The sequence below is a fragment of the Oncorhynchus keta genome, chromosome 30, assembly GCF_023373465.1.
Source record: "Oncorhynchus keta strain PuntledgeMale-10-30-2019 chromosome 30, Oket_V2, whole genome shotgun sequence".
Classification (NCBI taxonomy): Eukaryota; Metazoa; Chordata; class Actinopteri; order Salmoniformes; family Salmonidae; genus Oncorhynchus; species Oncorhynchus keta.
Window position 1 is genome coordinate 52,745,128 of NC_068450.1, and position 12,262 is coordinate 52,757,389.

Genomic DNA, 12,262 nt, shown 5'->3' on the forward strand with positions numbered 1-12,262 from the left:
CCACATTACCTTGTTTTGGCTGATTTTAATGATCAAGAAGAGCTATTTACATCACCACTCCACCTCCTGCTAACTGATTAAGTTCGTTCCTGTAATTATTATTATTAACTATCCTCTCAAAGCTGGTACTTGAAAACATTGCAAAAAACACCCACTAATCAGAGATAAATATGTTTAAAATGTTTTTCAGACCGAACAGGTCCAAAGGGGACCAGTCCATAACCTTCTAAATAGATAAAACATTTTAAATCCTAATTATTTTTAAATAATTGCTTCACCTTCATCGTGCTTATGCAATCTCTAGATCCCATAATCAAAATACCCTTTTTGCTTGATTAGATTGAAAAGTGTTTTTTTTTCCCCCGATGATAATTATTGGAAACTAGGTCTTACCATTTATTTGAACTTGCCCGTAAAATAACTTTAAGTTGAACTTATTTGATGCACATGTTCAACTCTAACAAATTGCCACAGACATTTTCACGAGCAAGATGCACAATACATAAATGTTGGATTTGGTATTTTCAAGTAAGAACATCACAGCTATGATATCAGTCCAATTTATCACCCCTGTTTTAAGACCTGTTTCTCCCCACCAGACGCTATGAGAACCAACAGACGGGTACCTTCCTCCTCTACAAGAGCCTCCACCGAGCGTTCGAGGTCCAGGCTCGCCAGTGGGACTGTGGCAGCCGCCATTACGCTGTGTCCTGCAACTGTGGAGTGGCGGCCAGGGAGGGAAACGAGGTTGATTGATTCAATTGTTATTTTTGTACCATTATTTGACCAAGTTTGTCTCGTCGAGATTAAATATCTATTTTACAAGAGAGACCTGGCCGAAACGGCAGCACGAGAAGTTGAATACAAAGACACATTTACAACATAAAACACAAAGCACTATAGTTTAACATTTACACATTGATCAGGCAAGATGGTTTGAGGAAATCATTTATTGATTGAATGAATGATTCATAGATTAATTTAATTTATTTGAAAATTAACCCTAGAAGTCGTCAAATGGAGGTCAAATGGAGGTCAAATGGAGGACTGAAACGTAAATCACTCTTTTCTATACTAGTGGTGCGTGGCTAAGCTTTAAATGTCTCAAGAGGAAACCTTGCGACAAAAGCACCAAATTTGGCACAGAGGTAGATGTATGTACCCTGAACAGATATAGATATTCTCATTCTCATCGATGGGGCTGCAGTGGAGCAGGTTGAGAGCTTCACGGTCCTTGGTGTCCACATCAACAACAAACTAACATGGTCCAAGCACACCATGACAGCTGTGAAGCGGGCAGGACAAAACCTATTCCCCCTCAGGAGACTGAAAAGATCTGGCATGGGTCCTCAGATCCTCAAAAGGTTCTACAGCTGCACCATCGAGAGCATCCTGACTGGTTGCATCACTGCCTGGTATGGCAACTGCTCAGCCTCCGACCGCAAGGCACTACAGAGGTTAGAGCGAATGGCCCAGTGCATCACTGGGGCCAAGCTTCCTGCCATCTAGGACATCTCTACTAGGTGGTGTCAGAGGAAGGCCCTAAAATGTGTCAAAGACTCCAGCCACTCTAATTATGGACTGTTCTCTCTGCTACCACACATCAAGCAGTACTGGAGCGCCAAGTCTAGGTCCAAAAGGCTTCTTAACAGCTTCTACCTCGAAGCCATAAGACTCCTGAACATCTAGTCAAATGGCTACCCAGACTATTTGCATTGCCCCTCGCCCCTCCCCCTCTCCACACCACTGCCAATCTCTGTTGTCATCTATGCGTAGTCACTTTAATTAACTCTGCCTACTGTACATGTACATACTACCTCAACTAACCGGTGCCCCCGCACATTGACTCTGTACCGGCATCCCCCCTATATATATTGTTATTTTTTACTGCTTTAATTACATCTTACTTGTATCTTTTTTTTATCAGTATTTTTTGAAACTGCACTGTTCGTTAGGGGCTCGTAATGAAGCATTTCACTGTAAGGTCTACTTTGTATTCTGCGCATGTGACTAATAAAATGTTATTTGATTTGCTATGGAGCCACCCCAGATTTGGACCCCGGGAGGGTGTGGCAGCCAGTATAAAAAAAAAACATATGCGCTTTCATTCAATATCTCGATACCAATTGGAGAGTCTCATCTTTGATATGCAAATTGAACTGAGTTGATAGCCCATAGCATTCCAGAGTTAGAGCTAAAAGTCTGATGGCGCCCATATCACCCATTTTGGTGGCTCAATCGCCAATTTGTCAGCCTCTGAGTACCACAGAAACACTTTGAATGAATAACAGACAAATGTTCATAGCAAGTGGCTATGAAGAAACTTGATCAAAGTATCTCTTAAAACATGGAAAACATGGAAAACATTCAAAACTTATATTTTGAAATTTTCATTGTAAATGTATGACTTTTTTTATATATATGCTTATTTTGGGGAATTTAAACTGTTTACTTGTGTTTCATCGGTTAATAAAACAAAAAGCGTTACTTGCAATCATTACCAATTTGGGGTAAAAATTTGGGGTAAAAAAAAAGACACCACAATTGGCGCTTTTAAGCTAAAAATATGTTGCCGCTTTTATGAATAAAGAAATGTATATATACAGTATATACAGCTTGTAAATACAGTAGAGAACTATAAGGATAACACAATACAATCAATTACTTATTTTATTTTGTGGTCCTTAAGGTGGTCATGCTGGACATGTGTAATGGTCAGCTTCAGGAGACCAGGCCCCAGCTCTCTCTGAAGACCCTGGGAGGATATAACAGAGGCTCCAGTCAGTATCGGATCAAGATCCATGAATCTCACCAGGGGAAGAAAATTACAGTAGGTATTGGTTCATTTAACGGGATTACTTTTACCAAGTAGGTTTACCCATTAAATTGTTGGGAGAATATATTGCTTGTGCGACTTTCTTTTTCTTCCCTTTTCATTGTATCCAATTGTTAGTATTTACTATCTTGTCTCATCGCTACAACTCCCGTACGGGCTCGGGAGAGACGAAGGTCAAAAGCCATGCGTCCTCCGATACACAACCCAACCAAGCCGCACTGCTTCTTAACACAGCGCGCATCCAGCGCGCATCCAAACCGGAAGCCAGCCGCACCAATGTGATGGAGGAAACACCGTGCACCTGGCGAACTTGGTTGGCGCGCACTGCGCCCGGCCCGCTGGTGTGCGATGAGACAAGGATATCTCTACCGGCCAAAACCGTCCCTATCCCGGACGACGCTAGGCCAATTCTGCGTTGCCCCACGGACCTCCCGGTCGCAGCCGGCTGCGACAGAGCCTGGGCGCGAACCCAGGGTCTCTGGTGGCACAGCTGGCGCTGCGCTGCAGTGACCTAGACCATTGCGCCACCCAGGAGGCGACTTTCTATCTTTTTGTAAAATAAATTCTCAGGTAGTCAGCACCTCTACAAGCAATTTTGTTTATGTGTCAGCTCATGCTTTTTTACTAAAGTCATTAAAACCACTTTTATGGGCTGTTTCCTCCCTCACTGTCTAGACAGGTTTTGGGGATGTGTGAGTTTGTGAGCCCAATGAGCCCAATATTGAATGAAACGACTTTTACAAGTCATGGGAAAACACATTTCTGCTCGGGGCAATCTGCAACACTGTACGATTAATGTAATGTCCGACACTAGTTCACCAGATAGAAAGATTTGGAGTTAAATGTTGTTGTTTTGGTGAGTCCCAGTATGTACTACACTGATCCACACAAGAAAACAATGAGTGAACTCTTTCTATAATATGCAGTTTGCATTAAGATCTGTTAGAATTGGCGTCTGGGTGTAATAAAAGTGAACTCTTACTTTTATAATATATAATAATATATGCCATTTAGCAGATGTTTTTATCCCTTCTTATTCCTTTTGTAGTTGATCTTTCCATCTGGGGCCTTTGTAAGGGCGGACATCAGTGATTGGGGGATGAGCCTGTCAATCAGAGCTCCCAGTGTGGACTACAGCAGTACCACGGGACTCTGTGGGACGTTCGACCGGAACGGTCACAACGACTTCCATGGACCTGATGGGACCACCTATGGGAGCACTGAACAAGAACGCTTTGTGGAGGAATGGAGGTAACTATTAATGATTCTATATAGATCTGAGAGTGGTCCCCTGAGCTGGTAACTGTTCAGTGTACAATCCCCCACCCCTTTCCTTTTTTGTCATTTAGTTTGTAAGTGAATTGTTGTTCCGTAATAACCTTGGGTTACCTTTTCTATTTTAGCTGGCATGAGAAAAGAAATCCTTTATCAAATCCTGTGTTATCCCCAAGGCTTACTCTAATTCAGAGTCTGATGAGATAGCTCGTTGTCTGATCCATATCCCTCTGTTTCTTCTTCGTGTCAGGCTAGCCGCGGGGGAGAGCTTATTTGACACCATGCCCCCTGTAATGGAGGTGGAGGAACTACGGCCTTTCTGTCGGTGTCAGGAGGGCTATAGCATGTCTCTGCATTTCACCACGGGCCACACTGGCGATCGCCACTACAACTTTAACCCCTCGTCACCCCAGCACCAGGCCCAGTGCCAGTCTCATGACAACGTGGATTACACCTCTGTCTTCCCCTGGGTGGACACTACCACTGAGTACATTAGTAGCTCTGAGCCAGAACAAAGTGACCACCAGGGAGTGTCCATCCTGAACAGCCCAGCTCTGCCTATGGAGATACACAAACAGCCGAGTTCCCAGATGGTGGACTATGGTGGGTTTGGGGACCACGGTGATAAGAGTGAGAGAGAGGTTGACAGGGAGCTCAGAAGAGACTTCCTGGTTGCCGTAGACGACAACAGGCCCAAGACAAAGAGACAGGTGCTCATCCTTTGATTTTTTTTCTTCTATTTTGTCCTTGAGTTTATTTGAATGGCCCTTTGTTGTTGTTATTGTCATTATTGCTCTTATTACTCTTGTCATTATCAGGCGCTGTACGAGTTCCAGCCCATCTTCACCTCTCAGTCCCTGAGCCAAGCGGACCTGGAGAGCTTAGCCTATTTCTTCCCTGAGGACCACCACCTGTCTGCAGAGCGACCAGTGGCTCAGCCTGTGTGGCCCACCCCGAGTGGGCTTACCTCGGTCAAGGCCCTGGAGGTGTGCCAGCTCGCCCTGGGGAACTCCACGGTGGGAACAGTGTGTAGAGGGCTGCTAGGCCGGAGGCTGGATGAGGCAGTGGACCTGTGCATCCTGGATCTGCAGCTCAAGGTATTTCTGTTTGTGTCTGTGCCTGAAATGACCTTCTATTCCTTATATAGTTCACTACTTTTGATCAGAGCCCATAAGGGCGAGGAAATCTTGTGTCATTTTGGACACTACCGTTGTTGATTTTGTAACTTGTTAGTATAGGTCTTGTCTGCCCTTTTGTTAAGCCAATTGTACAGTATGCTCGTGGATTTCAGTTTCCATATTGACTGCAATGTGAGTGAAGTTCAACTTGAACTTACTGAACTTGATGTTGTAGGATGACCTGGCCTGGGAGGAGGCTCTGGTGCACTACCTGGAGAACGAGTGTGAGAGGAGGCTATTGGAGAACCGGACCCAGAGGGTCCTGGAGCTGGGGGAGTCCAGGGCTGGGCTGGAGGGGGTTGAGGGGATCATTGGGACGGTACTCACCGCACTGCGCTGCCCCAACTTCTGCAACGGGAACGGCCAGTGCACTGAGTGGGGTTGTCAATGCTATCCTGGCCACAGCTTCTACGACTGCAGCCTGGCTATCAGTGAGTATTCACTTGCAAACTGCTCAGAGATTGGGCATAATTTGAATCAAAACATCTTATCTTAAAATTGGATTTCACCAGCTTATTGGTCATTTTGTTGTTAAGTCTGCAACATTAGACTACTGCAGTCTAAAGTTATTTTTAATATTGGATACAGTGAGTAATCCTAATCCACATCCACAAAGGTGCATATAATTATAATGTAAAAGACAAAACTGACCCGAGATCAGTACTCCTATTCTGGTATGCTTTGTGAACATAGATCCTGATTGAGAGATGGGAGATAGTAGGATGCTGTTTATCACCAGGTAGCGGTCCGGGCATCCATCCGTGACCTCTCTCTGTGTGTTGTGTGATTTATAGTAGCTGATCTGGGATCAGGGTCCTAGGGGAATATGGCAGGGCGCGCCAATAAATCCAGCTAATAGCTCAACTGATCACAGGCGAGCATCAAGTCTCCCCCTGGGCCAGAGCACAGGGGGAGGAGGGGACATTGAAGGGGAATTGTCTCCTCTTTTGTGTTGATTGTTTGTTGTCATTCTTATTCAAGCAAATGCCATCGACTTCAAGAGTTTAATATCACTTATGACCTTGTTTTCTGTAGAAAGTAGAATCAAACTAGAATCAAAGGAGGCAGACATACTAGTACTGTACTTTATGCAGACAGAGTCAAAGGGACTCTTTGTTAAACTCATTCTGGCAGGTATTATAAAACAGTGTGCTGCTTCATGACAATGTACTTGAACATGACCTCCCAATTCTACGACTTTGTGTCTGGCTGGTGATGTATTTATTGCGACGGTCTCTGCGAATTTACTAACTGTGTTGTAGTCATGGACAACGTGCCATTTTGTCACATCATACGTAATGTATACCTGAGTGCCCTTGAATTGGTGAATCTTCCATTCTGGTTTGTCAGCGAGTGGGCTTGTAATTGCACGAGACTTGCATATTGAGTCTTTCTGTTTTGGCGCTTCCTCACTTACACATATTCCACTCCGTCTTCCCTCAACTCTGATGATCTATCTCTCTTCTCCTCTCCCCTCTCATCCCTTTCTCCTCTCTCCTCAGGTCAGCCCGTGGAGTTGACAGACCTGGAGAACAGTGGTCTGTGTGACATCAGAGCGTTCGACTGTCGCAGCGTCCGGGTCTTCGGCCTCGGCTTCATCGACTCTCCCAACCTGGGCTGCCACCTCACACGACTGATGGTGAGAGAAATACCTCAGACAATCGTCACGGTCATACAAGGACATACCTCCAAAGTGTTGCTGTATTAAACAGAGTGGGGAACACAGAAAAAGAAGACAGGATGCTGAAATCTCTCCAAATCAGTATTTTTTTCATTGAAAGAGTTCAGCAAAACTATGGTGCTCTAGATTCCCTTTTTCTGTCATAGGAGGGGGGCTCATTTCAGTAGGCCTTATAATCATCCCTCAGACAGACTGGTAAACTGCTAGTTTACAACAGGACTCCAACGTCAGCTATGTGAATAGGCAGAAGGTGGTGGGAGAATGGGTCTGTCTAACCAACCCAGTGTCACAGATTATTGTGAAATAGACATAAATTGCTTATTGGACTGTATATTTTTGTGCGTGCAGTTTACGGTTTTGTATAGAGTGCATTTCAATCACAGATGAGGACAGTGGGTTAGTTAAGACAGCAATGATAGGAGGGAGGTTGGTCAGGGAGGATGGGTTGGCATGTAACGTGAACGTCTTTCAACCCAAAGGTTGTGTGTTCAAATCTGATCACAGATAACTTTACCATTTTTGCTAATTAGCTACTTTGCAACTACTTACTACTTTCTAGCTACTTTTCAATTACTTAGCATGTTAGCTAACCCTTCCCCTAACCTGAACCCTTTATCCTAACTCCTAAATTGAGCCTGTTAACTACTTAGCTAGCAAGCTAACTAACCTTAACCCCTAAACCCCTAACCCCTAGCCTAGCTAACATTAGCCACCTAGCTAGACTACCTAACATTAGCCACAAAAAAAAATCAATTTGTGTAATGTACACCAATGCGTTATGAAGAAAGAAAATCATGTAATACACACAAAATGCGTTGCGATGAAAATTGTGCAATACTCTTTTCTTTTTCTTTTTTTCCGTGTGCCTGTGACAAATTTCGAATAAGTCATTTGTGTCTATTTCACAATTAAGCTGTGATATTGTGTAGGTCTTAACAAACTACTGCTCTGCGGGACTGGGGTTCAGCCATGATCAACGTTGTAATTACACATTAGACACACAATATTCACATGCTCTGATGGTGATCGATCGATCTATCTCCTCTAGTACCTGAATGGTGAGCGGGTTCCGCGAGAGAAGCAAAGGACCAGAGCTACCTTCCTGAGCTCCAAGGCTTTGGACTGTTCTGTCCCCTCGCTGAACAGCATGATGACTATCAACTCTGTCGACTTTATGGTGGATGACAAACCCTATGCTCGCTGGGAAGTCAAGGTAAAGTTATTTACAGTGTTATATAGTTATATCAATCAAGTTCATTCGTTGCGTCGTTCATTTTACTAAAGCGCATGGAAAGTCACCCCGTTTCCTTGCAAGAAACTGTGATTATGGCTCACTTGTTTTTAAAGTCAACTTGAAGTCTTCTGCTTTGCCCTGTTCCTGACCTTCTCGTTGCCTGCTCTATAGCCTATATATCATGTTCCAGCATGTCCCTGAGTGGTTTGGGATCGCTGTTTGTTTACTGCCATATTAGAAGACATTAGCATAAATCTCAATGTAGGAGACAGAGCCGTGGGGCCTCTCTCCTCACCCTCAAGGTTAGCCCAAAGTCAGGTCTGTCTGCTGAAGTGGATTATGTGAGCCTGGGTAAGTGGGCTTAGAAGATGAGCCCAATATTACCTACCTTAGCCCTGGCTCTGCCATTAATCTACAAGGTTTAGGGGAGCTTGAGTCACCCATCCCATAGGAGTGTGAGGTACATTTGTATTGGATGCTGTGAACATGTCTAAGTGTGCATAAGCATGAATTTCAAATCCTATATCAAATTGTTTTTATGTTGTTTTTTTTTTTGTTTTTTTTTACAGTATGCGAGCTTCAACCTTCGGTAATCATATTAAATGATTTACTTAGCTAAACCACCAAACCATTTGTCCATCCATACCAAGCTCAAGACACGGAAGCCCTCCTAATTGATATGAATGTCTGAAACTGGTTAGCACTCGAGTGTGTTGAGTATTGGTTGGTTACAGTGTTGTTTCCTTCCTGTCTCAGGTGACCAATGACGGCTCTCAGTACAGTGAGCCTAAGTTGCTAACAATCTACGATGGTGTGTGCCAGGTGTGTGAACCAACCCACTCCGGACTCTGTAAGTTAAAGGTAACTAATATACACCACACAAACCCGCGCACACATGCATGCACGACCACACACACATACGCACACACACACACATTCATATTTCCCCTAAAAGACCCAGTGTATCTCCTCAAGAACCATGCAGTATTAGGACAACTCTTCACCACTGAGAAAGGCGTAAGCTATTCGTATAACGAGAAGAAGTGAAAACCAGGCTGTCTCGTAATGTCTGCAGGGTAGCTGTTGTTGAACATGCTGTGCAACATGTTTAGTGAAGTGTTGTTGTACATCTTTACTCTTGGGTTTACTGTACAGTGGAAACCAGGCTCTGGAATACCGGTTGTCTCTAGGATGACTAAAACAGACACTCACAACATCACTTTCAGAGCTCCCTACGTCCAAGGATGTTTATTCTACACCACAGATGTTATGAATGTCCTCTCTACACACCATACAGTACGCACACACACACACACACACACACACACACACACACACACACACACACACACACACACACACACACACACACACACACACCACGCACGCCCCCCACACACACACACACACACACACACACACATTGGAACGCAAGCACAAACACACACACACACACACACACACACACACACACACACACACACACACACACACACACACACACACACACACACACACACACACACAGGGGACTACTGTAGCTGCTCCTGCCAATTATGTTTTAATCAAATTGAGTTACATTTGGAAGATATGGATTTGTTAGTGTTTGTTTTCTGTTAATTTCCTGCTGTGCTTTTCTTCTATGGTCTCCAGAGGGAGGCTCAAACATGTCCTAGTGCTAAACATTGAGAAGATCATATTGCATGACACTTTAATCAAAAAATTGTTGCTTCATAAATTTGTACAAGTTCATCTCTCACACACTCTTCCTTGAACCTTTTTATTCCTATTTATCATCTCAGTAAATGTAGTAACAGTGAATGTCCTTCCTTCCTTCCTTCCTTCCTTCCTTCCTTCCTGCCTTCCTTCCTCTGTCTGTCTGTCTGTCTGTCTGTCTGTCTGTCTGTCTGTCTGTCTGTCTGTCTGTCTGTCTGTCTGTCTGTCTGTCTGTCTGTCTGTCTGTCTGTCTGTCTGTCTGTCTGTCTGTCTGTCTGTCTGTCTGTCTGTCTGTCTGTCTGTCTGTCTGTCTGTCTGTCTGTCTGTCTGTCTGTCTGTCTGTCACCTTTCTCTCTCTCACCTTTCTCTCTCTCACGTTTCTCTCTCTCACCTTTCTCTCTCTCACCTTTCTCTCTCTCACCTTTCTCTCTCTCACCTTTCTCTCTCTCACCTTTCTCTCTCTCACCTTTCTCTCTCTCACCTTTCTCTCTCTCACCTTTCTCTCTCTCACCTTTCTCTCTCTCTCTCACCTCTCTCTCTCTCTCTCACCTCTCTCTCTCTCTCTCACCTCTCTCTCTCTCTCTCACCTCTCTCTCTCTCTCTCACCTCTCTCTCTCTCTCTCACCTCTCTTTCACTTTTCTCTCTTTCTCTCCCTCTCTGTCTCTGTCAGGAGAGGACATGCAATATAGATGGAATGTGTTTTGCTAAAGGAGACTCCAATCCTGCCAGCCCCTGCCTCCTCTGTAATCCAAACACATCCAAATTCACGTGGTCCGTAAATGAAGGTAAATCAAACCCGTCAAATGGAAATTAATGTTGAATATTGTGGAACAAAATATGCTTGAAAAGTCTCAAACTACACACTGATACAACAGACTGCAAACAGCTATGGTGACCGTGATCGGCATGTAAGGTTTGAAAAAGGATCAACATGTTGTCAATCGGAGAATATCAATTGCATATCCTTGATTCCTTGCGTCCTCTCTCCTCCTTTTCAAAAACCATTCGATGAGAAGGTCAGATCTCCCTCCCCTTTGATCTCATCCAATGGGTTTTGAGACGGAGGCGAGGAGAGAGGACGCGAAGGATCAAAGAAATGCAATTCAAATTCTCGGCAAAGACTAAAGTGGTAGGTGACCGTCTTGAGGAATGATAGAAGGAAACGATAGATAGCGGTGCTCTTGCCACGGTCATTCGTTTTCACTTGGAGGGGGATCTGTCACACTGGTATAGAGAGGAGAGACAATCTCTCTCTTTCTCCATTTTCTCTCCTTTCTTCTCTCTCTCCCTTTTCTCTCCTTCCTTCCCTCTCTCTCACTCTCTCCTCCCCCCCCCTCTTTCTACCCCTCCTCAGGTATATTTACAGTCTGCCTGCCGGCCTGCAACACACCCACCCGCCCAGGGCTACAGATGCTTCCTATATCTTTGCGCTGCATGGTTCACTTCATTAACACCGTCTAATAGGGATTAATAATAGACAGTCAGACAAGATTGATCATGATTGGCACAGGGTACATTTGATGGAGTGGAGAACTTTGGAGTTTTATGACTCAGATGACATGATTCTCTTTTAGTTGAGTTAGAGGTCAGGAAGTTTCATTTATGGGCTTTGAACAGATTTCCCTTTGAAGGTTATATTGTTGGATTATACTTGCAAACACACACGCAGGCACGCACGCACACGCACACGCACACGCACACAATAACACACACACAAATGAGAAAATCGTCTCTTAGTAGGCCTCGAACAGGCCCTGCCTTCCTCTCTTCTCGGGGGCTGTGTGTTTCTGAAGCAGCCTGTCCCTGTGTTACTGTCTATGTCATTAGGTCTCAGCTCTGAGGAAGATGTCTGGTCCCATTAGCTGTGTCATCAGTCTCTGTCCCAGTGTTAGATCAAAGGAGAGCAGGCCATCTGCAGGGGCTCTGTTTCTTTACCTGTCAGGACCTGTCTAAATGCACTCTGCAACAGAGGAGCCTGTCTTCACATGTCTCTGTGTCCCTGTAGAGAGACTGTACCCCTCCCTCTCACCCTTCACCCCCTCCCCCTTCCTCTCCTCTCCCTCCCGCCATCCCCAACCCTCTCTCTCTCCCTCTATCTCTCTCCCTTCCTCCTTCCCTCCCTTCATCCCTCCATCCCACCCCGGACACTAACATGTTGTGACAGCCCTTTGGGGCTTCACAGTGTCAATGATGCTCTCTGTAGTAGACTACAGTACACCAGTTCCCCCTCAATTTCCCTGTGTGCTCGGAACTAACCTCTCAAACAGCTGGAGTACAATAATGAATACTGTCTGTCAACCACAGTGGATAAAAAGAGAATACTTTTGACTGTTTTATCTTT

The 12,262-nt window shown here is 44.6% G+C and overlaps 1 protein-coding gene across 3 annotated transcripts in view; it reads left to right on the plus strand.

Annotated features, from left to right (window-relative positions):
• Nucleotides 1-12,262, plus strand: part of si:ch211-246m6.5 (von Willebrand factor D and EGF domain-containing protein) — a 49,071-nt gene that overhangs the window by 13,535 nt on the left and 23,274 nt on the right. For all 3 annotated transcript variants that reach the window (XM_052488525.1, XM_052488523.1, XM_052488524.1), the window contains exons 10-19: nt 600-747; nt 2,690-2,830; nt 3,885-4,087; nt 4,362-4,821; nt 4,930-5,208; nt 5,465-5,720; nt 6,792-6,928; nt 8,019-8,183; nt 8,961-9,065; nt 10,592-10,706. In XM_052488525.1, the coding sequence (XP_052344485.1) occupies nt 600-747; nt 2,690-2,830; nt 3,885-4,087; nt 4,362-4,821; nt 4,930-5,208; nt 5,465-5,720; nt 6,792-6,928; nt 8,019-8,183; nt 8,961-9,065; nt 10,592-10,706 (2,009 nt within the window). The remainder of the gene's footprint in view (nt 1-599; nt 748-2,689; nt 2,831-3,884; nt 4,088-4,361; nt 4,822-4,929; nt 5,209-5,464; nt 5,721-6,791; nt 6,929-8,018; nt 8,184-8,960; nt 9,066-10,591; nt 10,707-12,262) is intronic.